Raw genomic sequence first — 24,942 nt, 5'->3', positions numbered from 1 at the left:
GTTTTCAGTGGGAGAAACGTTTCATCATCATCAGGTGACTTCTTCAGTCTCAGCTGACTGCAGGTTTCAATCTTATAAACAGGACATTTGTATGACTGAAACCAGCCCACTGAAGGAACAATGGGCTGGGAGGTCAGTTCATTGATCATTGGTACGCATATTGTCAGGACCATTGATCAATGGTTGTTGATCAATGTTCATGAGTCCAGTTCACAGAGAGCTGGGGAATGGCTGCAATCACAGCATGTAAGATGGTGACAGTTGTACCCTTAGGCCCCTCCTCCATTCAGAGATGGTCTTTCCTTTTCACATAAATGGCCTCCTTGACTCCGCCCTCAAACCAGCGTTCACATTTACTCAGGACCTTCTTGATGTGAAGTTCTTCTGCTTCGCTGGCTGCTGTGTCTGTGGGGATGGTGTTTGTTCTGTGTTGTAGTGTCCTGATGACGCCCAGTTTGTGCTCCAGTGGATGATGAGAGTCAAACCTTAAATACTGATCTGTATGTGTAAACAGAGTGAACCTTTAAGACCAGTTGTCTGTACGATCAACTCAGTCACCTGAAACATCTCCAAGTTTCTGGCTTTGATCATCAACCTGTTGGTAGTTCAGCTCTGAACACCAGTGAAATGTTTCTCCCACTGAAATCGCTGCATTCATATGAACAGCATCAACGTTTTGGGATCATGGAGTTGTGGACAAAGTCTCAGTTAATCAGATAAAGTCAAACCTATAATTGGTAAAGAGTTCGTGGATGATATGCCCCTTGATCGTAAAGAAGTGGATGTTGTGTGGACTAAAGTTCAGAGTGGTGGGTCATTCATAAATATTCTGTTCCAGCTGCTGGAGGACAACATCATCACTTTTGTGAAGAACGAGCTGAAGAAGATCCAGAAGGCTCTGAATCCAAATAAGCCCCAGTGCTTGGAGTTTCAGAGGGAGGATGATGAGCAGAGGAGAAACAGCAGAGAGGCATTTGTGAAGATCACAGTGGACTTCCTGAGGAGAATGAAGCAGGAGGAGCTGGCTGACCGTCTGCAGAGCAGTAAGAGGATTTATCTAAAGATTTAAGCTGCTGGATAAATGAGAGACTTGTGACACCAGTGTGTTCAGTCATTTCTCAGTGGGTCAGAAATTGTCATCAGCATTTTGTAAAATATGATTGTTAAAGTTGTATTTTTATTATTATTATTCAGAACTTCCAGCTGCTGTTTGTCATCGTAACCTTAAGTCTAAGCTGAAGAAGAAGTTCCAGTGTGTGTTTGAGGGCATCGCTAAAGCAGGAAACCCAACCCTCCTGAATCAGATCTACACAGAGCTCTACATCACAGAGGGAGGGACTGCAGAGGTCAATGATGAACATGAGGTCAGACAGATTGAAACAGCATCCAGGAAACCAGACAGACCAGAAACAACCATCAGACAAGAAGACATCTTTAAAGCCTCACCTGGCAGAGACGAACCAATCAGAACAGTGCTGACAAAGGGAGTGGCTGGCATTGGGAAAACAGTCTTAACACAGAAATACAGCCTGGACTGGGCTGAAGACAAAGCCAACCAGGACATCCAGTTCATATTTCCATTCACTTTCAGAGAGCTGAATGTGCTGAAAGAGGAAAAGTTCAGCTTGGTGGGACTTGTTCATCACTTCTTTACTGAAACCAAAGAAGCAGGAATCTGCAGCTTTGAAGACTTCCAGGTTGTGTTCATCTTTGATGGTCTGGATGAGTGTCGACTTCCTCTGGACTTCCACAAAACTACAATCCTAACTGACCCTAGAAAGTCCACCTCAGTGGATGTGCTGCTGATAAACCTCATCAGGGGGAAACTGCTTCCCTCTGCTCGCCTCTGGATAACCACACGACCTGCAGCAGCCAATCAGATCCCTCCTGACTGTGTTGGCATGGTGACAGAGGTCAGAGGGTTCACTGACCCACAGAAGGAGGAGTACTTCAGGAAGAGATTCAGAGATGAGGAGCAGGCCAGCAGGATCATCTCCCACATCAAGACATCACGAAGCCTCCACATCATGTGTCACATCCCAGTCTTCTGCTGGATCACTGCTACAGTTCTGGAGGATGTGCTGGAAACCAGAGAGGGAGGACAGCTGCCCAAGACCCTGACTGAGATGTACATCCACTTCCTGGTGGTTCAGGCCAAAGTGAAGAAGGTCAAGTATGATGGAGGAGCTGAGACAGATCCACACTGGAGTCCAGAGAGCAGGAAGATGATGGAGTCTCTGGGAAAACTGGCTTTTGATCAGCTGCAGAAAGGAAACCTGATCTTCTATGAATCAGACCTGACAGAGTGTGGCATCGATATCAGAGCAGCCTCAGTGTACTCAGGAGTGTTCACACAGATCTTTAAAGAGGAGAGAGGACTGTACCAGGACAAGGTGTTCTGCTTCATCCATCTGAGTGTTCAGGAGTTTCTGGCTGCTCTTCATGTCCATCTGACCTTCATCAACTCTGGACTCAATCTGCTGGAACAACAACAAACAACATCCAAGAAGTCTGAAACAGGAGAATCTGCAAAGAAACACTTCTACCAGAGTGCTGTGAACAAGGCCTTGCAGAGTCCAAATGGACACCTGGACTTGTTCCTCCGCTTCCTCCTGGGTCTTTCCCTGCAGACCAATCAGACTCTCTTACGAGCCCTGATGACACAGACAGGAAGTAGCTCACAGACCAATCAGGAAACAGTCCAGTACATCAAGGAGAAGCTCAGTGAGAATCTGTCTGCAGAGAAAAGCATCAATCTGATCCACTGTCTGAATGAACTGAATGATCGTTCTCTAGTGGAGGAGATCCAACAATACAGGACTTCAGGAAGTCTCTCCACAGATGAACTGTCTCCTGCTCAGTGGTCAGCTCTGGTCTTCATCTTACTGTCATCAGAAGAAGATCTGGATGTGTTTGACCTGAAGAAATACTCTGCTTCAGAGGAGGCTCTTCTGAGGCTGCTGCCAGTGGTCAAAGCCTCCAACAAAGCTCTGTGAGTAAACATGTTGTCATCGCTTCATTGTTAAAATCATGGGAAATAAATCAGAAATGCTGAGTTCAAAGAGCACTGTAACATTTTTTTAAAATAGTAAATTAAATGATCATCAGTCACTCGGTAAATATATGGTAGTTTTAATGTTTCACTCCAGCATTTCTAAAACACACTTTGTTCTGTAACTCTTATCAAAGGACAATCCAGACCCAGCCTATAAGAACATGAGCTCTGATGCTTCAGCCCCTCTGACAGGTTTATTATCCTCAGCTTGTTCATTTGTCTCCAACTCCAGGAGTTTGGTTGTTTTATTCTAAAGCACAAACTTCACCTGCCAGACTTCACCTACATCTTTTTCTGATGTTCATAATTTAAGTTCAAGTTTGTATCTCACTTTCAGTGCACACCCTCCCTTTTTAAATATAAATCTCTGCTGTGCTGTCATGTTTTCATCCTGTATGGAGGGAGAAACTCGGTCTTCATTACTGAAATTGCCTCTAAGGTCGTGTTTCTTGTCAGTAACCATATGTAACTGTAAGGCTTCCATAACCAGTGTTATCACAGAATTACAGTGGGTTCACTCTGGGTCCTCTACAGTTTCTTCCCACTGTCCACAGACATGCAGTTAGGTTACCTGGTGATCTAAACTTCATGCAGGTGTGAGTGAGAGTGGTTGTCTGTCCCTCTGTGGGCTTAGTGGAAGAGACTGGATGGATCTCTGCTTTGTCTTTGATATATGCTGACAGCAAACATTCTCCATGAAGTCTGCATTTCAGCTCATCTCCTTTATACACACCTTTAACAGGAAGAGTTTTATACAGCTAGTGTTTAAAATCAAGTGTTATTCACAATACACAGGTAATGAGCATGATTATTGAATTACTAAAATTTTCTAAAATAATTGTTTTAGTTAATATTGTATGATAGTGTACACAGAATTATTAGCTCAGTAGGCAGAGTGGTCGCCCCATGATCATAAGGTCAGGGGTCGAATCCACCGTATAGCTACCTTGTGGTACCCCTGAGCAAGGTACCATCAAGGTACCAATCATGTGCACTGGACTGGTAGCACTCATAGTCTCATAGGTTTAAATAAATTTTTTTTAAAAAAGGGTTCAACATATAAACAAATTTAATTTGATCACATATATTGTTTGTTTTTTTTGTTTTTGTTTTTTTTCCTTTCTCTCACAGACTGAGCAGCTGTAACGTCTCAGAGAAAGGCTGTGAAAATTTGTTGTCAGTGGTCAGCTCCCAGTCCTGTAGTCTGAGAGAGCTGGACCTGAGTACCAACAGCCTGAAGGCTTCAGCAGTAAAGCTTCTGTCTGCTGCAGTGGAGAGTCCACATGCCAAACTGAATGTTCTGAGGTCAGATCAATTTGTATTATGTTTAGTTCTGTTTGTTTATGTGTTTGATGTTTGTTTTTGTTTATGTCTTTATCCAGTTATCCTTGTTTCATAGCATTTTTATTCATTTCAAAGTTAAACGGAAGTTTTACTAACCTGCTCAGCACAAGACAATAAGCTATTGCACCTTGATTACACTTTAACAACAATCTTTATTCATGTTTTTATCTTCAGACTTAACATCTGTGAACTCTCAGAGGAAAACTGTGAAGCTCTGTCCTCAGTTCTCAGCTCGCAGTCCTCTAGTCTGACAGAGCTGGACCTGAGTATCAGAAAGCTGCAGGATTCAGGAGTGAAGCTTCTGTCTGCTGGACTACAACGTTTAAACTGTAAACTGAATACTCTGAGGTCAGATCAGAAAACATTTAGTTTTTAGAATTATTAATTAAAGTTCATACATATGATGTTGTATCTTAGTATGTTTATGTTTCCTTTAAAAATAGAAAGTCAACATTTAATGTTGTGAAATGTATTAACAAACTCTACATGAGTACTTGTTTTATAGATTGTCTTTTATTTTTCAGACTGAGTGGCTGTAACCTGTCAGAGAGAAGCTGTGAAGCTCTGTGCTCAGTCCTCAGCTCCCAGTCCTCCAGTCTGAGAGAGCTGGACCTGAGTAACTCTGACCTGCAGGATTCAGGAGTGAAGCTTCTGTCCGCTGGACTAAAGAGTTCACAGTGTGCAGTGGAAACTCTCAGGTCAGGATTCAAACTTTTCCACAGATGATCATTTGAAATGTGATTTATATTATTGTATAAACAGGTAACTTTTACAGCTGTCAAGTGAACTTTTATTCACATTTGAGTGGATAATTGGACTCTGAATTACTAAAAGTTGTTATAGTCATGTCTCTGTTTATTTAAAAAAATACTTCATGCACTGCCTAATTTAAAGATTTAGGCTCCTTTGGGCCCATAATATATATATTTGATTTCTTTGTGAATGAAATTAGGAGGATATTGGCGACTGCTGATTGGCTCGCTGTTTGTTTTTTATTCACAGTACTTAATTTTAAAGGCTGATTTCTCAAAATGAGATGTTTATCTTTTCTTCTACAACACGTGGAGCCACCAAATCTTCTTGCTTCATTTATTCATTACAGTTTGATTTAAAGAATATTAGACTCGTAACATAATAAATATATTTATTTCACTTCTTCTTGAGAGAAAGAAAGGGATGACTGGGTGAGCTCCAGTGGTTCATCCCAGCAGAGAGAGCGGCACACTGGGCTGCAAATGATCACAGTAGTAATGGCCATAGTTTGATAAAACAGGCAGTCTTACGCTGTAGATAATACAGGGTTCTGGTGCCGATGTGGGGGAGGGGACTCGCCCGGTACTAACTACATACTACTAACTACCTCATCCAGATGTCTTCCCTACTAAACCTGATAAGAAGTAACTGCAGTAGCCTTATAGGTCAAATCAGTTTCACCTGTTAAAGTTAGCTCCACTATTAATTAGGGGTGGGGGAAAAAATCGATACTGTGTAGTATCGTGATATTTTGTTTGCTAATAATGTATCGATACAGGGACAGCAGAAATCGATATTTTGTTACAAACAATTTTTTCTCTGAAGTCAACATGCTCTGGAGTCAGAGCATGTTGACTTCAGAGCATGTTGATCCTTTTTCTGAGCAACAATCCTGACATTCCTTCACTGTCCAAATGTGTTTAACTTTTTTTTTGGCAGCAATAAACATGACAGTTTACTTATTTTAATTTAAGACATGTTTAATTTTAATTAAGTTTGAAACTTTTTTATTTAATGTAAAATTATATATTTTTTAAAATTTACTTTCAAATTCTTCAGTTGCTGAAGGGGCTGCATAGTTTTCATAAATTGCATAGTTCAGAATAGCTATAATTGTACCAGATGGTTGCATTCAGTTAAGTTGGACTAGACTGTAATACAAACCGTTCAGTTTGTCAACAATAAAACTGACTGAAATGAGAGAAAGACTGAGTGTGAGACTTTGATATTAGATAAAATGAATATTGATAAAGTTTACCTTTATGTGCAGAATTTAAATATCGCAAAATATTTTAAAAAATCGCAATAATATCGTATCGTGCGTTAAGTATTGTGATAATATCGTATCGCGAGTTGTATGGTGATTCCCACCTCTACTATTAATGGTGTCACTTGTTATTTCTGGGATGAGTTTAGTAGCCTGAACAGCTGCTTAAAGGAAAGTAATTAAATAATAAAAATAACCTAAGTCCGGGGGAACCTGCAAGAGCTGTTTGCACAAAGAATAATGCTCAGACTTTGAGGTTTTATCGTTTTACACAAGGTTAAAAAATGAATGTCCACAATTGAATTGCAGAAATTGTTATTGAGCTAATACTGATGTAGTTGTTATCTTTGGTAAGGAGAGGTTGGAGGAAGGATGAGCACAGTCAGGCCTAAAGATGCTCTTAATAATAATAATGGATTGCATTTATATAGCGCTTTTCGAGACCCTCAAAGACCCTTTACAATCCCACTACAGGGAGTGCAGAATTATTAGGCAAGTTGTATTTTTGAGGAATAATTTTATTATTGAACAACAACCATGTTCTCAATGAACCCAAAAAACTCATTAATATCAAAGCCGAATGTTTTTGGAAGTAGTTTTTAGTTTGTTTTTAGTTTTAGCTATTTTAGGGGGATATCTGTGTGTGCAGGTGACTATTACAGTGCATAATTATTAGGCAACTTAACAAAAAACAAATATATACCCATTTCATTTATTTATTTTTACCAGTGACACCAATATAACATCTCCACATTCACAAATATACATTTCTGACATTCAAAAACAAAACAAAAACAAACAAGCGACCAATATAGCCACCTTTCTTTGCAAGGACACTCAAAAGCCTGCCATCCATGGATTCTGTCAGTGTTTTGATCTGTTCACCATCAACATTGCGTGCAGCAGCAACCACAGCCTCCCAGACACTGTTCAGAGAGGTGTACTGTTTTCCCTCCTTGTAAATCTCACATTTGATGATGGACCACAGGTTCTCAATGGGGTTCAGATCAGGTGAACAAGGAGGCCATGTCATTAGTTTTTCTTCTTTTATACCCTTTCTTGCAGCCACGCTGTGGAGTACTTGGACGCGTGTGATGGAGCATTGTCCTGCATGAAAATCATGTTTTTCTTGAAGGATGCAGACTTCTTCCTGTACCACTGCTTGAAGAAGGTGTCTTCCAGAAACTGGCAGTAGGACTGGGAGTTGAGCTTGACTCCATCCTCAACCCGAAAAGGCCCCACAAGCTCATCTTTGATGATACCAGCCCAAACCAGTACTCCACCTCCACCTTGCTGGCGTCTGACTGGAGCTCTCTGCCCTTTACCAATCCAGCCACGGGCCCATCCATCTGGCCCATCAAGACTCACTCTCATTTCATCAGTCCATAAAACCTTAGAAAAACCAGTCTTGAGATATTTCTTGGCCCAGTCTTGACGTTTCAGCTTGTGTGTCTTGTTCAGTGGTGGTCGTCTTTCAGCCTTTCTTACCTTGGCCATGTCTCTGAGTATTGCACACCTTGTGCTCTTGGGCACTCCAGTGATGTTGCAGCTCCAAAATATGGCCAAACTGGTGGCAAGTGGCATCTTGGCAGCTGCCCGCTTGACTTTTCTCAGTTCATGGGCAGTTATTTGGCGCCTTGGTTTTTCCACACGCTTCTTGCGACCCTGTTGACTATTTTGAATGAAACGCTTGATTGTTCGATGATCACGCTTCAGAAGCTTTGCAATTTTGAGACTGCTGCATCCCTCTGCAAGATATCTCACTATTTTTGACTTTTCTGAGCCTGTCAAGTCCTTCTTTTGACCCATTTTGCCAAAGGAAAGGACGTTGCCTAATAATTATACACACCTGATATAGGGTGATGATGTCATTAGACCACACCCCTTCTCATTACAGAGATGCACATCACCTAATATGCTTAATTGGTAGTAGGCTTTCGAGCCTATACAGCTTGGAGTAAGACAACATGCATGAAGAGGATGATGTGGACAAAATACTCATTTGCCTAATAATTCTGCACTCCCTGTATTCATTCACTCTCACATTCACACACTGGTGGAGGTAAGCTACAGTTGTAGTGGTAGGTTAGGTTTTGCCCAAGGACAAAATGACCAAGACAGAGAGAGCTGGCTCATCAGACAGACAAGCTCATCTTGTAACCTACTGGTTCGCTGGTCAGCACACCAGCTGACTAGCGAACCGGCTAACTAACACACCAGCTAACTAGCACACCGGCTAAATAGCAAATCAGCTAACTAGCACACCAGCTAACTAGCACACCGGCTAAATAGCAAATCAGCTAACTAGCAGACCAGCTAACGGCAGCCACAAGCTGAAGGACGATTAAATGTAGTGGAGATATCAGAGATGACACTGGTGTGTCCGATTCACTCTTTAGCACTCTGGTCACTCCGGTGTGTCAGCCAGAACACCACTGAAGGCCAAATGATCCCAGCATGTGGAATAAAGAGCTTAAGGTTTGGTTTGAGACACTTTATTCTTTCACTGATTGATTCTTGCGGCTGTGATCATGTGTGTGGTTTCTTACAAAAAGGAAGTACACAATACAAATACATGACAAATAAGATGAATAGATAAGTTACATATCCAGTTATATGTACGTACATCAGTATAGCTAATATAGCCATATATAAGGACAAAGATCACAGTACTATAATGCAGTAATGTTAAACACAAAGGTGTATATCTACATAAATCTGTCCTATCAGTGATCAGGGTACTGTAGTATACTTCCACTACATAAACTATAGAAACTAAACGACATTAGTGTGACTTTAAGTTACCATCAGTACAGACGAACTGATGGTAGTTGTACAAAATAAAGGCATTGCAATTATTGTGAAGGGCTTCCGGTTAAACTAAGATCAGCTGATTACCTCATAACAAATTGTTTGCTATAGAACGCAGCTCCCACTCTTCATTAATATCATGTACTGTAACTTCCAAGTAACCATGGTTACCCAGCCACGCCCAGTAGTCTCCAGAGAGACCAACAGCTGGTGCACGTTGTAACGCCGTGGCTTTCGTAGTCTCTCCTTTTTCTACAGCTCATGTGTTCTTCTTGTGATGGTGCGTCTTGAGGGAGGCTCATACATGCCGTCATTTGTTGATCCTAAGAACGTTCCTCAGACCGACTTCTTCAACAACACTAATCGGCCTGCAGTTTGTAGCTACTCACTTCACTGTGGCGTTTGTTAGCTTGTCTTTCTTTGGTTTATCTAGACTCCTCCCACAAGCTGATCCTACGTAGTCTGCCCAAGCCTCCCACCTCTGTTTGTTTGGGTGGTTTGTTTGCTGCCATCAACAGCGTGTAATGCATTTAAGTGATACTTCAGACATGAAGTACTGCGACAATAAAAAACTCAACTTTGCTTAAAAATAACTTTAGTTGTATCAACACTGCCCTCTAGAATAATTAGACTTTGGTGACAAACTGATGTGATCTCCATGTTTCCTTTGTTGGACTGTGGGCGAGTGTCAGAACTGAATGTACTGAGTAACATGTGGAGTTTAAATATGTGTCAGTTCCAGTTTTAGAGCTCTAAAGTGCAGCTATCATGTTAGGAATATGTTAGGAATAGACAGGAACACTGAGCACACTGAGGTCAAATCTTTATTTATCCAGTTCATCTGTAGGCTGAGCTCAGTCCATCCATTTAGTGAAATGATGTTTAAAGGTCTCCTTGTTCTGTGAGCGTGCACAGATCCTGAAGCAGAAAGCCTGGGTTAACAGAGAAATGATCATCACTGTGATGATGCTCACCATCTCTGACTGGGATTTGAGGTTTTGTCAAAGCAGCAAAGAAAGCCTGGCTATGTTGGACTGGGTGTGGCAGCAGCTCCCAGTTTGAGTTCAGGAGACAGACACCCTCTCTACTTTGAAGATCAGCTTCAAACTTTCCTTTTTGATAAAGCTTCAAGCTGGATCAGGTGACCCTGAACCATCACTTAGTTATGCTGCTATAGAGATGGATAACAGATGGATTGTTGTTTTGTGTGTCTGCAGTCTGTCAGGCTGTCTGATCACAGAGGAAGGCTGTACTTCTCTGGCCTCAGCTCTGAGCTCCAACCCCTCCCATCTGAGAGAGCTGGATCTGAGCTACAATCATCCAGATCCCTCAGGAATGAAGCTTCTGTTGGCTGGACTGAAGGATCCAGGCTGGAGACTGGACACTCTCAGGTATGGAGAGAATGTCTGATATAGGAGGAAGAGCTGGAAACATTTCCTGTGTCTTTCACTCACTTCCTGTTTGTTTCCTGCAGATGAGACATGAACAATCACACATGCAGGAATATTTTCAGGGACAGACACACTAGTCTAGCTGGATAGTACATGGATATTTATTTAGGGGGTCTTCAAGGAGTCTGTTTGCAGGAACATTAATGATAACTGATAAGTCATGTTGAGAGTTTCATTAAAAGTAGACTTACAGTTAGGTAATATTTGGACAGAGACAACATTTTGTAACTTTAGATACAAGTATCAGCCATGTGTGTGTTTCCCATGCTGTATGTCCACAGTCACAGTGACAGTCAGTGACACTGACAGAAGGATGAAACAAGGCTGTGAATCATTTCAGTCTGTGTGTGTGACAAAGAGGCAGACAGGAGCAGCTAACATTTGGAAATGGAAGCTTACTGGAAACACTACATTCACGGCTGAATTCACAATAGATTTGTTCTCAAGTGCACATTTAGCAGCTAATGCTAATACTGTTTTCCCTTTGCTTTCTACAGCAGCTATTGCTAAGTAGGCCACTTTGCTCCGCTAAGGATTTGTGTGACCATGATGGAGACTCTGATAAGCTAATGCTGCTAAGCTAATGCTGTTTATGGGCCCTGTTAGAATCAATATTTCATTCTCATTCTATTGTTTGAGAACAATATTAACGTTTCACATCATTATAACACAAGAGAAAAGGGTATTGGCATTAGCTACTAGTGCTTATTCACCTCAAATTACCTTTAGCTGCTAATGGCAGTCCACTTAGCATTAACTCCTGACATTGTTATAATGCAGGGGAAAAGAGTTACCATTATCGGATAATGCTAATTCTCATCAAATTAGCATTAGTTAATAACGGTAGACTTCATATCATTAGCTGCTGTCATTCTTACAAAGCAAACAGTATGAGCATTAGCTGTTAATCCTTTTTCATCTAAAATTAGAATTAGCCACTAATGGCGTATTGTTAAAAAGTAAGAAAAAACATTGTTAGCATAAGCGGATAATGCTAATTCATCTCAAATTAGTATTAGCTAATAATGGCACCTGCTTAGCATTAGCTGGTCACATTGTTATAAGGCAAGAAAATATGGTATTAGCATTAGCGGCCAATTTCTATTTACCTAAAATTAGCATTAGCGACTAATGGCAATCTACTTAACATTACCTCCTCACTAATACAATGCTAATTCACATCAAATTAGCATTAGCTGCTAACATCAGCCTACTTAGCACTAGTTGCTCACATTATTAAAAGGGAAGGGAAAAGTGTTAGCATTATCGGGTAATGCTAACTTGCATCAAATTAGCATTACCTAATAACCAGCGTTCTTAGCATTAGCTGCTCACATTATTCACCTAAAATTAGCATTAGCCACTAATGGTAGCCTATAGCAAAAACTTCTTAATGCTAAATGAAGTTAATTAATGCTAAGTAGGTTTAACTGAAATTAAAGTAGTGTTAGCATTAGCTGCTGATATTGTTAAAAGGTAAGATAAAACATTGCTAGCAGCAGCGGATAATGCTAACACACATAATAATTAGCATTACCTAATAATGGCAGCCTTCTTAGCATTAGCTGCTCATATTGTTATAATGCAAGGGAAAAGAGTTGGCAAAAACAGTGTTAGCATTAGTGGATAATGCTAATTCACCTAAATTAGCATTAGCTAATAATGGCTACGTACTTAGCATTACCTACTAATATTGATATAAAGCAAGAAAATATGGTATTAGCATTAGCTTCTAATGCTTTCTCATCTAAAATTAGAATTAGCCACTAATGGCATCCTATTTAGCATTAACTCTTCACATCGCAAGGGAAAAATTAGAATTCAATAAAAAAAAAAAGTGTTCACATTAGCTACTTGTATTGTTAAAAAGTAAGAAAAAACATTGTTAGCATAAGGGGATAATGCTAATTCACCTCAAATTAGTATTAGCTAATAACGGCAACCTACATAGCATTAGCTGGTCACATTGTTATAAAGCAAGAAAATATGGTATTAGCATTATCTGCCAATTCCTATTCACCTAAAATTAGCATTACCTGCTAATGGCGGTCTACTTAGCATTAACTCCTCACTAATGTGATGCTAATTCACATTAAATTAGCTTTAGCATTAGCTGCTAGCATCAGCCTACCTAGCACTAGCTGCTCACATTGTTAAAAGGGAAGAGAATACGATATTAGCATTAGCTGGTAATATTTATTCACCCCTAATTAGAATTAGCCACTAATGGCAGCATACTTTGCATTAACTCCTCACATCGTTGTAATGCAAATGAGGCTAACTTGCATTAAATTAGACTGCTGTTATTAGCTAATGCTATTTAGCAGTAGCTGCTCACATTGTTATAAAGCAAAGGAAAACGATATGAGCATTAGGTTCTAATGCGTATTTGCCTTAAATTAGACGTAGGTGCTAATGGCAGCCTACTTAGCATTAGCAGCTCAGATGTTATAATGCTAGGAAAAAGAGTGTTAGCATTAGCCGTTCACATTGTTATAAAGTTAAGGGAAATAGTGTTAGCATTAGCTACTCACATTTTTAAAAAAAGTAAGTGTTAGCATTAGTGCATAATGCTAATTCATGTCAAATTAGCATTAGTTAATAACGGCAGCCTATTTAGCATTAGCAGATAATGTTGACCTTGGCCCACTGGAAAAGTTAAGAACTAAAGATTTAGGAGTGTTTCTCGATAGCTCTTTCTCGTTTGAGAAACAAATGAATTCTGTTATTAAAACCAGCTGTAAGGTTTATATTGTTGATTGTCATTTATGCTTAGAAATATTTACTCATATATGCTTAGAGTTGTATAATCGATTGCATAATGATAGAGGTTTGATCCTGAGTAGTCTGTAAAGACTCTGTGTGCCTTCCAGAGTGCTCTGGCATGCACACACCACTTGGGGCCATGAGAGAGGTCGTACCCTCTCTTACTGATTTATGGTGTAGGACAGATGTCTCAAACTCAATTTAGCTGGGGGCCGCTGCAGGCAGAGTCTGGGTGAGGCTGGGCCGCATTAGGTTTTCCACAAGAAAGGCATGGTTAAAAAAATTCCAATCTTCTCAAATCTCTTTATTTTTATTTTTTAACACAAAATATGAAAAATGAATAAACAAATTAAGAATTAATAAGAAAATCAATCAATCTGTAATACATAAATAAAATAATAATAAGATATTTTTAGTCAGTGAACTTGTGTGTTTTTTTCAGTCTTCTATATCTGCTGTATTTAGATTGAAATGTCTGTATTAACAGTTCTATAACCTTCTTCTGAACATGAATGGAACACTGTAGAAAATGAACTGTTCTTCTGAACATGGCTTCTCTTGCCTACTCCTTGCTGCTAGAGACCTGGCAGCGTTTCCTCTCACATAGCCGAGCCAGATTTGGCCTGAGGGAGGAAGCAGTTGCGACCCTCAGTATGTCTTGAAGATGATCATCCGTAAGTCTGGACCTGTACTTGGACTTATTGAAGTTCAAAGTGGAGAAGAGCTTTTGGCACAAGTATGTGCTACCAAAAAGGCACATGGTCCGCTTGAACATTCGGGAAAGCCGAGGGAAACTAGGGCTCAAGTCTCTCAAAAATTGTCCAAGCTTGTCTGCTTTTCCACTCACCTCCCTGAACTTTGCTTTGAGTTCAGAGTTGCACTGCAGCTCAATGAGCTCCATTTGAAGCACAGAAGGGGCATCTTGCACATCAAAGGAGAAGGGGTCCGCAAAAATGTGAAAGGTGGCTCTGTGTGTCTTGAAGTCAGCAAATCTGTGATCAAATTCCTCCTGTAGCCTCAAAATGACATCAACATACTCGTCAGCACTGAATGGTGTGCCTGCATCCACGAGTGCCTTGCATGCTGGGAAATGGCAAAGGTTTGTCTGAGAGAGCTGAGCTTTCCAGAGCGCCAGTTTTGTGGAGAATGCTCTCACGTTGTCATAGGCAGCACTGACAAGTTGCCCCTGGCCTTGTAACGTCTTGTTCAGTACATTAAGCTCATGTGTCATATCAACAAGAAAAGCTGAGTCCATGAGCCATTTGGGATCAGTTAGCACAGGAACACTAACTCCATCCTTCTCCATGAAGGCTTCACTTCTGCTCTCAACTCAAAAAGTCTCTTTAATACATTTCCCCTGCTGAGCCAACGTACCTCAGTGAAGTCGAGCACATCCCCATATTCTGACTCCATTTCCTCTAAAAAAGCTCAGAACCTTCGGTGCTTTAAGCCCCTGGATCTGATTTGGTTGATGCATTTCACAACAATAGACATCACATTGTCAAACTTCAGGCATTTGCTGCAAAGGACCTGCTGATGGATGATGCAGTGCAGAGCAATGGCCTCCTCCACGCCTTCCTCTTCCAGTTTGTTTTGTGCCACCAGTCCATGTTTCCTCCCTGTCATTGATGGCGCTCCATCTGTTGTTATTCCAACAAACCTCTTCCATGGCAAACCAACATTCTCAATGGCATCACACAGCTTGTAAATATCTGCTGAGCGGTGGTCTGGCCATGCATTGGAATTACTGTGAGCAGCTCCTCCATCACTTCAAAACTGTCATCAACACCAGGGACATACATTGGGAGCTGGGCAGTGTCGGTGATGTCTGTGGTCTCATCAAGAGCGACTGAGTATACACTGAAACATTTGGCTTTCTCACACAGTTGGTCATAAATGTCACTTGACAGGTCAGAAATGCGATCTGCTGCGGTGTTGGCAGAAAGGCTGATGTTGCTAAACTGACCTTTCTTTCCCGGACAGACTATATTTGCAGCCTGCAATATGCACTTTTAGACAAATGCACCTTCTGTGAATGGCTTCCCTGCTTTAGCAATCATCTCACTAACCACGTGGCTCCGACTGCTGCATTATTCTCTTTGGTTGCTTTCTTGGAGAAATCTTGCTGCCTCAGTAGATCTGTTTTAAGACTGGCAACCCGGTTCGCTCTCTCGTCTCCCTGGTATTCTGCATCCAGCTCAGCATGTCTAGTTGTGTAATGACGTTTCAAATTGTATTCCTTGTGCAGCGCAACTTTCTCTGTGCAAATAAGACAGGTCGGGGTGCCCCTGTGCTCAACAAAGAAATATTGCATTTCCCACTTTTCCTGAAATTGTCGGTGCTCATCAGCAACCTTTCTCTTCACCGCAGGCTTTGAAAAAGACATGTTTGGGGCTATGTGACATTTATAATTCTACTTGGTGTCACTGTCGCATTGAAGTTTCAATCAAGCGTTTAGCCGACGGACGGGGAACGTCTCAACGCGTAGAGAATGTCATTTCTGCTTCTTTTTCTTGCAACCGTAGCACGGCGATCGGCAGATAAAAAGCCGGTAGCAGTCTCCTTTGTTTTTACGCTCGATGTTCATGTCTTTCATGACGACACGAACACCGTGGCGTTTGCAGATGGTAGAAAGTGCAGGGATAGCGAGCGCAAAAAAGGCGACTGCTCACGGCGCCGGGCTGTTGTTACAGGAGAAAGAAGCGGAAACGACACCGTGACATATAACAAATAACATCAGCTGTTTCTGATGTTAGTTGTTTTGACTGCTTTTACATTATATTGAAATATATGTAATGTTCATGTTTGCTGCAATGCAAACGCAGTGATGCAAATAAAAACATGGAGCCACAAATTACGGTGCGACCCTATAATTAGTCCGGGTTACCGGGGACTGTTGTTGCCGATGAACAGGTGTCGCTATGTGACTGCAGACTAAATTGGGCTGCATTGAGTTCATGACTTTTCTTTTATCCCGCCGCCTACGCATCACTGTGAGAGTTAATATGAGATCTCTCTCTGTGGAAAAATAACTTTAAATCCCACTGACGTGTGTATAAATCTATATACGTATAATGTCCCGCTGGGCAGCAACTTAAAAAAACAACTTTTTTTGAAGTGTTGTGAACGCAGCGCGCTGGGGCGAATGTCGGCGTTTGCCCAATAGAAAGGAGGAAGCCAGCCAGGCACAGGAAAGAAAGAAACACTCCAGGGCAACGCTGCTGGAACTTTGACTCATTGAGAAATGTTTCCCTGCTTGCATCAAGCCCGGCTGGTGTCCCCTGAGATCCATATCCCACCCTGATTGGTGGGTTAATTCAGCTCCGCCCACAACACTGTAAAGTGTCATACATTATCAAACTAACATTACATTTTCATATTAAGGTGGGGCCAAAAACTATCGTCCTGCGGGCCACAATTGGCCCACGGGCCGCGAGTTTGAGACCCCTGGTGTAGGAGGACACCTGCTCTGTGTCTGGTTAAGTATAAGAGCCCTTTGTTAGGGGGACCGCTGGACTCTTAGCACCAGCTTTGGGGTCACAGGGTCACATCTGGAACACACACACACACACACACACACACACACACACACACACTATGCACAGACTGGTACTCTTTGTTCATACCTGTGTAAGACGTCATAATGAACTTGTGCATATTCATGTAAGCTCAATAAAGAGCAGTGTTACGAGGGAGCAGACGAGAGCGACTGAGGTCAAGTGAAGGAACGGCGCTGTCACAGTTCTCTCCCTCATCAATTGTCTGGTTCCAGCGGTGGGTCTGTGCTAGACGACCCATCACCAGCTTTTTCCACTGGTTACCAGTACGTGGTAGAATCCACTTCCAGATCTGGTTGTCTTTAAATCTGTGAATGGATTGGCTCCATCTTATCTCTCTTTAACAAAAGAATCCAAGTGGAGCCCTCAGGTCTGCAGATAAGCAGCTTCTGACCAGAACTAGACGTAAAAACAGAGGTGAGCTTTATCGATGGCTGCAGCCAAACTCTGGAACAGTCGCCCTTCACATCAGGTCGTCACCAACACTGGACATTTTTAAAAGCCGGTTGGAAACACATTTGTACTCTGTAGCTTTCAATCCTGACCAGTCTTTATAGTCATTACTGTGTATGTTTCCTATTTTCTCTCTACTCTGTGCAGCACTTTGGCTCAAGCTGTTTTTAAATGTGCTGATAAATAAATGTAGATTTCTTTGAATAAAACAGTGGAGCCGAGCTTTGAGCTCAGTGTGTAACAGTGTGTGTGTGAGAGCCATGTAATGTCCATGTGTGCATGCTGACTGTGCTGCTCTGACCCCCCTCCTCCTTTCAGGGTGGAGCCTGCTGGAGTCCGATGGTTGAGACCAGGTCTGAGGAAGTGTAAGTGTGTTTTTAATGGGATTCATGAAAACAAAGCAGCACACATTCAACCATCTTCATCATGTCAGGAGTCATCATCAAAGTGTCAATCAATGAACAGATGATGGATCAATAACTGCAGCTGGATTGTGTTTGTTCTCTCCATCAGATTCCTGTCAACTCACAATCGACACAAACACAGTGAACACAAAGCTCCAACTGTCTGACAACAACAGGAAGGTGACACGTGTGGAGGAGGTTCAGTCATATCCTGATCATCCAGACAGATTTGATGGTTGTAAACAGCTGCTGTGTAGAAATGGTCTGACTGGTCGCTGTTACTGGGAGGTCAAGTGGAGAGGAAACGTTTATATATCAGTGAGTTACAGAAGCATCAGAAGGAAAGGAGACAGTGCTGACTGTTGGTTTGGATGCAATGATCAGTCCTGGAGTCTGGAGTGCTATAATGATGGTCCTCGTTATGTCAGGCACAATAACAGAGTAACATCCATCTCCTCCTCCTCCTCCTCCTCCTCTGTCTCTAACAGAGCAGCAGTGTATGTGGACTGTCCTGCTGGCACTCTGTCCTTCTACAGAGTCTCCTCTGACACTCTGATCCACCTCCACACCTTCAACACCACATTCACTCAAACTCTTTATCCTGCGTTTATGTTCAGGTCTCCTGGTGGCTCAGTGTCCCTGTGCTGAGTGGAGTGTAAAGAGTGTCTCCTGTTACAGAAACACTCTGACTGTTGAACAGATAGTTCAGTCTGTACATGTCTGTCTCTTTCACTCACAAACACGTTTTCAGATTCATGGATTCAATCAGTTGATGTTTGAAACTCTTCTAAATGATTCCTTGTAAACTTCTTCAGTCACAAACAAACAGGAAGTGATGTCACATGTGTTCCTGTCCACACAGCAGAATGAGTCTATTGCTGACAGTGATGTACAAACAGAGTGAGCATTTCTGAGGCCCAAAATAAACTGAGTAGTTCACTGAATGAACAATGGACTGTGAGCTCAGTTCCTTCATCATTAGTATGGATTATATATGTATATGTATTATATTAGTATCATATATATCAGGTGCTGCTGCTTTCAGTCATTGTGCAAATGTGCTGTTTGTAAGCTTGTAAAGCTGCAGTCAGCTGAGACTGAAGAAGTCACCTGATCAGTGAGCAAACGTTTCTGAAAACGTCCAGATGAACAGAATCAACCTTTTGGGATCAGCCAGCAATGCAGCATCATTGTTGTTCAGCTTCAGAGGTTTGCAGGAATGAACTGATGACCAGAAACAGCTGCAAAGTCCAAGAAAATACCAGCTGGAGTTCAGCTGCATTTGAAGAAGTCAAAGAAAAGTAAGGATGGCAAAGGGCGACGTTTTCTTCCAAAGAGCTGCAAACATGGTCGACGCCTCATTAGAAGAATCATCTGGACATTTGTGAGGAACTCTAACCAAGAAAGCAACGTCACACAGATCCAACAGACAGTTTCCATGACTGCAAGTGTTGAGTGGAAAAATGCTACATTGCATTATTGCATCCTCTCACCACAGGAGGCGCTGTTGGCACCACTGATTGCTGATCAGCTGTTCTCTGATGATCTGATTGATACTGTGAATAACGGGACTCACTGAACTCTGTGACACAGTGAAGATTACAGAGTTTAACTTCACCCTTTAAGACTGACCACAGAACCAAGTCCGCCAGAGCTTTTGTTATATTTTTACATGCTGTGGAGCCATTTGTGGGAGCATTTCAAGTTGCTATACATCAATACAACTGTTATAGCCCTAATTTTAATAATATGTATGCATTAAGTCCATAGTAACTACATAAACTGCAAAAAAACCTCTGCTCATCCATCTCTGTGTGTATCAGGATACATTTGGTTCATAATACACAGAAAAATCAGAGTTATTACCTGTAATAAATGTGAAAGATTCCTGCAGTGATAACCAGGCAGGACTGAAACACATCCAAGCTGTCACCACGGTAACAGCAGCGTCCATCCACAGGTGAGGGGAGGAGCAAAAAGAGGGACTTTGACCATTTTATACTAAAAACACTCAACTAATGTTTCTAATATGAAACAAATAAGCCCACATTAATGTGAGCGTTTATTAAATAATAATAATGATGATTTCCTCCTGATCTCATTTCCACAGCAGAGAAAACTGTGGTGTATATTGAGGTGGAGGGTGTGGTCTCAGGTGTAGAGTGAGGGTGGGGTGCACCACAGCAGCATGCTGGGACTGCTGAGGGTGGAGGAGGGAGTGATGATGACATCAGAGCTGCAGCACAGAGACCAGTGAACACACAGTCTGTTCATCTTTGCATAGATACAATATACAGCACAATATTGAATGACAGACACGCTGTGGGAGCTTCCACAGATACACTGACGTCAGCATCCAGAGTCCTCCTGCTGCTCCCCCCTCAGAGCCCCGTGATCAGCACCAACACATTCAGTTAGATGACAGAGTCCAGCTGCAGCTAGAATCAGCTCCCCTCTGTGAACAACAGCACAGCGTCAGTGTTTCACACTCAGTGAAAGGAGGAAACAGCAGAAGAACACCATGTGTGCTACGTTTCCCAGGACACACTACAAACTGCACAAATACAGAGCAGCACGTGGAAGGACCTGGAGCTGCATTTACAGAGCTGCAGACAGCGTGATGTCCTGTATGGACAGGTGGAAGGAACCAAGTCCTCAGCTGGAACACTCGTGTTTGTCCACAGACAGGAAACACAGCAGGAAACTTCCTCACAGAAGTGCAGCTCATGGATAACACACTTCCTGTCAGTCAGAATGAGGCTGCAGCCAAACACAGAAAGGTGTTTTTGTCCAGATGAGCCCAGAGAAGAAACACGAGTGTTCACAGACATCAGAAGCTCAGAGAGGTGAAACATGAGGTTGGAGTCCTCGTCAGCATCCAGAAGAGCTGCTGTGAAACCCTGAGTACTCATGACAGACTCTGATGGCACAAACACATCATGATTCAAACAGAAAGACAAACATGGAGCTCCTGATCCTCCTGCATGAGAACAAGCTGACATGAGCGCTGTGTCTGAGAGTGTCTCCCTGTCACAGTGACAATAACACAGCTGCTGCTCACAGTCATTAAACTGACCTGAGGTCAGCTGTGCTCCTTACATATGAACCATGTGACCTCACATCAGTGCTGTGGATGACTGTAGTCATAGAAGAGTAGAGCTGTAGCAGGTGGTGTGAGGAGGAGGTGGTGTATTCTAGTTAACGCAGTACTGAAACACTCCAGCAGAGGGCGCTGTTAAGTCCTTATTGTAACACAGTTACTGTGTGCAGTTAGACTTCATACATAATCTGCACTTATTTCCATCAGACATGCTGTCAGTAAATGATTGGTTTCTATTGATTCTACTTCCTGTTGACTCGTTTGATGACAGTGAAACAATCACAGCTGATTGTGTGATGATGTAAACTGTCACTGTTACATTCAGTGTGTGTGACATAATGTTAGTGCAGGCTGATAACAGCCTGGTTCTGTTAGAAACACATGAACGTGTCCATAGATCAGTGTGTGTTTAACATGAGAGCTTCAGCCCTGCTGATGTGTTAAATAAAGACATGCAGGAAAACTGATGAGACTCTGAAATAACTCTTTATATTTATAATGTAACTCTGCATCAAAAGAACAACAAAGGATCCCAGACAGGTTTCTGTGAACAAAGACCATTCTGATGTTTCTGTGTTTCTAACACTTTGACATTATTAGTAAACAGACTGCAGTGAGCAGCATTTATAAAGAGCTTCTATATAAAGATATGACAGCTGTTTGACAAGTTTATCACTCTGTGTTTGGACCTGATCAGTCCAGCTGTTTACTTGAAACATGTTCATTTACCTGTTCTGTTATATTCATGTTCTTGTCTCTGTTGAAAACACATTTTAATGTCCCTCAGATTTTTCTCCCAGATGAATAAATATAAAAATGACACAAACTGACTGCAGCTACTTTTTGTCCTTTCTGTCAAAAACCTTCATGTGACTCATGAGAGACACGTTTCAGCTGTTTGTGACAGATCAGAGGCCAACAAGTCATTTATAACACTTTCCATCATTGTTTAAAGTTCTCAGTGTTTCTGTGTTGCTGCGTATAGGATCTCCCAGCATCATCACTGTGCTGTCCAATCATTGTGTGCGAGGTTACCCTTATAGTGCGATGTGTGTTTGCACAAAGAGAAGCATGTGTGTCAAATATAAATAAGCACAGAACAGAAACAGCTGCTCGTTTCTTCTGTTTAGAGTCAAGTTAGTGTTTTGTGTCTTTGTTTGAGGCCTGATGTCGAGCAGAGGTGTGTGTAACTGCACTGCTCTGTTATATGTGTGAAGTGTGTGCTTCTCTTCAGCATCATCTTTGTCACTGCTGATTCCTTTGTGTCATCATGTGTTGAGAAGAGAGAACAGTTATAACGGAGGAGCAAAAGGAAGCCCTGAAATCTGCATCAACAAGGAAGTGTTGGCTCACCAGTGATCCCAGCAGAGCCACTGGTTTGGCTCCAGTTGTTCTAGATTCAATGATGTTGTTGCTACAGATACATGTCAGCATCTTTATTGAATTTAATATGAAGCAGAAATGGTGTCATTAGGAGAAGAAGAGGAGAACAAGTCCGGCGAGGAGGCAGCAGCTCTTAAAGATGAAACAGCAGCTCAGCCCTGAGCTCAGAGAGCTGCACATGAAAAAGCTCCTCAAGCAGATCCTGTCAGAGGTTTGTCATCAACAGGAGGAACTGTTCACATCATAGGATGAAGATGCTGTCAGCTGGATGAAGAAGGTTATTTAATGCAAACGTTCACACTGAAGTCAAATTGTTGTCGTGTTGAACAGATTCATGTACTGATCGTCTCCAGAATGTTAGAAGAGCTTCAATGAATCATTAGAAACAACTTACAGCTGCACAGCTGTGTCAAACACATCTGTGTGTCATTGTGGGATTGTTGTGTTTCTACATGTGACACACGTCTAAAACATGCACACAATCTGAACACAAACAGGGACTCATGTGTTCCCACAGCCAGATGCTGAGAGCCATTTCCTTGTAGTCCTGTGTCTACATACATGAACCATTAGATGTTATTGGAATGATTGTCAGCTCTGATAGTTTCATGTGTGTTTAGCTGGACGCTGTTTGATCCTCGACATGTTTAAAGGTGTCCAGTCCTGAGACACTGGGGCTGGAAACAGCTGTGATGTCATTGGACTGTCACACAGACAGAAGTGCATGAAGCGAGCAGCCGAGGAGCCGCTGATGTTTTGGATTCAACAGCATTTGAAAGGTCGACACAGACACATTTGCACACAGAAAGCTGAATCTGTCATATGCCACAGTGAACTCACTGTTCAGTGTTTTTCAGGAAGCTTCTTAACTGCCTCTGCTGCCAAACAAGCAGCTGATGTCCTTGAGAAGAAGCTGAAGAAGTCTTCAACAACAAATACAGGAAGTGGACTTTCAAATACTAGATTCACTTTAGACTCACAGAGAAATGACTCAACCAGCTGTGTTTGACTATATGAAAGGTCAGTGTGTGTCTGCACACAGACTGTTGTGTTGGACTGTTATTCAGTTGTCTGCTGAATGTTTTCAAATGTCTGCATCTCAGCTGTGATGAGGCTGGGGGTCATGGGAGGCCACCGTAGCAGCCTCTTCAACATCATGACATCATCATAAATGCTGCTGGACTGTCTGATGGGCTGACGGTGAAAAAGCCGTCGGGAAGGAAACAGAAGACATTTCAGAGGCTGCAGCAGATTTCTTTGATTCGGGGCCTTTTTCAGCTTTATTGGACAGAGCAGTGAAGATAAGTGACAGCAAAGCAGAGAGAAAGGGGGCGTGGCCCGGGTCAAAGCCAGGCCAGCTGCTCTCCACCTCGTGGTCACCTGCTCATCCTAGTGAGCTCCACCAGCAGCCCTTTCACACACTTTACACTGTCAAACACTGTGTGTGGACCTCAGCTAACAACAGGCTACATTTAAGTCTGGACTACATGCTTTTATATTGTTTTTATTCCATCAGCAGCTCAACATCATGAGCAGCTTTGACATAAAGACATCAAACTCAAGCTGACTTTAAACTACTTTTTAGAGATGGCACGATACCACCTTTTTATGTCCGATACCGATATCATAAATTTGGATATCTGCCGATACCGATATGAATCCGATATAGTGTTTTTTAATCAACAAAACTGTTTTTTAAAATATCTTGCTGCATTTTGCAAGTCTGCAAGTTCATACTCAAGTTTAAAACAACAACTACACTAAAGCTATTCTGTTATACCTGTATACAAAAAAATATTTCATAGTTCAGCAATACTGATCAATCTAATAAACTTAGACCTACACCATCCTCCCTATTCTGGTATTTTAAAGAGTACTTAGTGTAAATATTAAGCAACCTAACTAATAGGGTTCCAACTCCCAGCAACAACAAAAATAAATAAATAAAAAATAGGGAACCACCCCTCACGCGCCACCTCATGATGCTTAATCGACGTAATCAACCTTAATTTGATGCAGTGTGAAAAAAAATGCACAGAAATCAATTATTTTTCAAGAAATATTAAATAGATTCAACATCTTTCTTCAACAAAATTGCAGACTGCACAGATGGTACCTTCCCAAAGGAAAAAGTACTATAGCTTACTAGGGTATATATATTAGACTTAATAGTCACTATATACAGTAATTGACTTCTATTCATTTTACATCAAATTAAAACTTTGGGTGTCAGATAATTATTTATTAAAAGCTCGACATTTTAAATGAGAATAAGAAAGAAAAGTATGTCTTTGTGCCCCCTTTTCCCAGTTAATGCCCTATCGGCCCCCCTGGCTAAACTTTGCTAGATCCACCCCTGCACAGTTACCAGCGTCAGCTACGTAGAAAAAGATCCTCGAGTAGAAAGTAATATTAAATAAATTCTAACAACAGCTAATCAAGCTTAAACGTGCTGCTGTTGTTCAGCCGCTGGTTTCCTCTTTCTGGTGCAAAGTGGGCCAAAAGCAAACAAGAGAGACGGACTCGCGACAGAAAAGCCGATCAGCTGATCATTGATCAGTTTCATGATTGAAGTAGCAGCAAGAAGAGGCAGTCGCT

At 41.8% G+C, this 24,942-nt stretch overlaps 1 protein-coding gene across 6 annotated transcripts in view; it reads left to right on the top strand.

Moving 5' to 3' along the window:
* The window catches only part of LOC147337090 (protein NLRC3-like), a 290,822-nt gene that overhangs the window by 219,335 nt on the left and 46,545 nt on the right, over nt 1–24,942 (top strand). Inside the window, exons 4-11 of one of the 6 annotated variants that reach the window (XM_086285764.1) lie at nt 839–1,043; nt 1,195–2,992; nt 4,187–4,360; nt 4,574–4,747; nt 4,924–5,097; nt 10,448–10,621; nt 17,776–17,822; nt 17,971–18,685. In XM_086285764.1, coding sequence (XP_086141890.1) covers nt 839–1,043; nt 1,195–2,992; nt 4,187–4,360; nt 4,574–4,747; nt 4,924–5,097; nt 10,448–10,621; nt 17,776–17,822; nt 17,971–18,509 — 3,285 coding nt within the window. In that variant the 3' untranslated portion in view covers nt 18,510–18,685. Of the gene's footprint in view, nt 1–838; nt 1,044–1,194; nt 2,993–4,186; nt 4,361–4,573; nt 4,748–4,923; nt 5,098–10,447; nt 10,622–17,775; nt 17,823–17,970; nt 18,686–24,942 lie in introns of those variants that run through there. The other 5 variants (XM_086285762.1, XM_086285772.1, XM_086285770.1 and 2 more) reach the window with 5 other exon arrangements.

The sequence above is a fragment of the Aulonocara sp. 'chitande type north' Nkhata Bay genome, linkage group LG3, assembly GCF_057382095.1.
Source record: "Aulonocara sp. 'chitande type north' Nkhata Bay isolate Kocher_YH1m ecotype deep benthic linkage group LG3, A_spYH_male_GT1.1, whole genome shotgun sequence".
In the NCBI taxonomy this organism is placed as follows: domain Eukaryota; kingdom Metazoa; phylum Chordata; class Actinopteri; order Cichliformes; family Cichlidae; genus Aulonocara; species Aulonocara sp. 'chitande type north' Nkhata Bay.
This window is presented reverse-complemented; position numbering and strand designations above follow the sequence as displayed.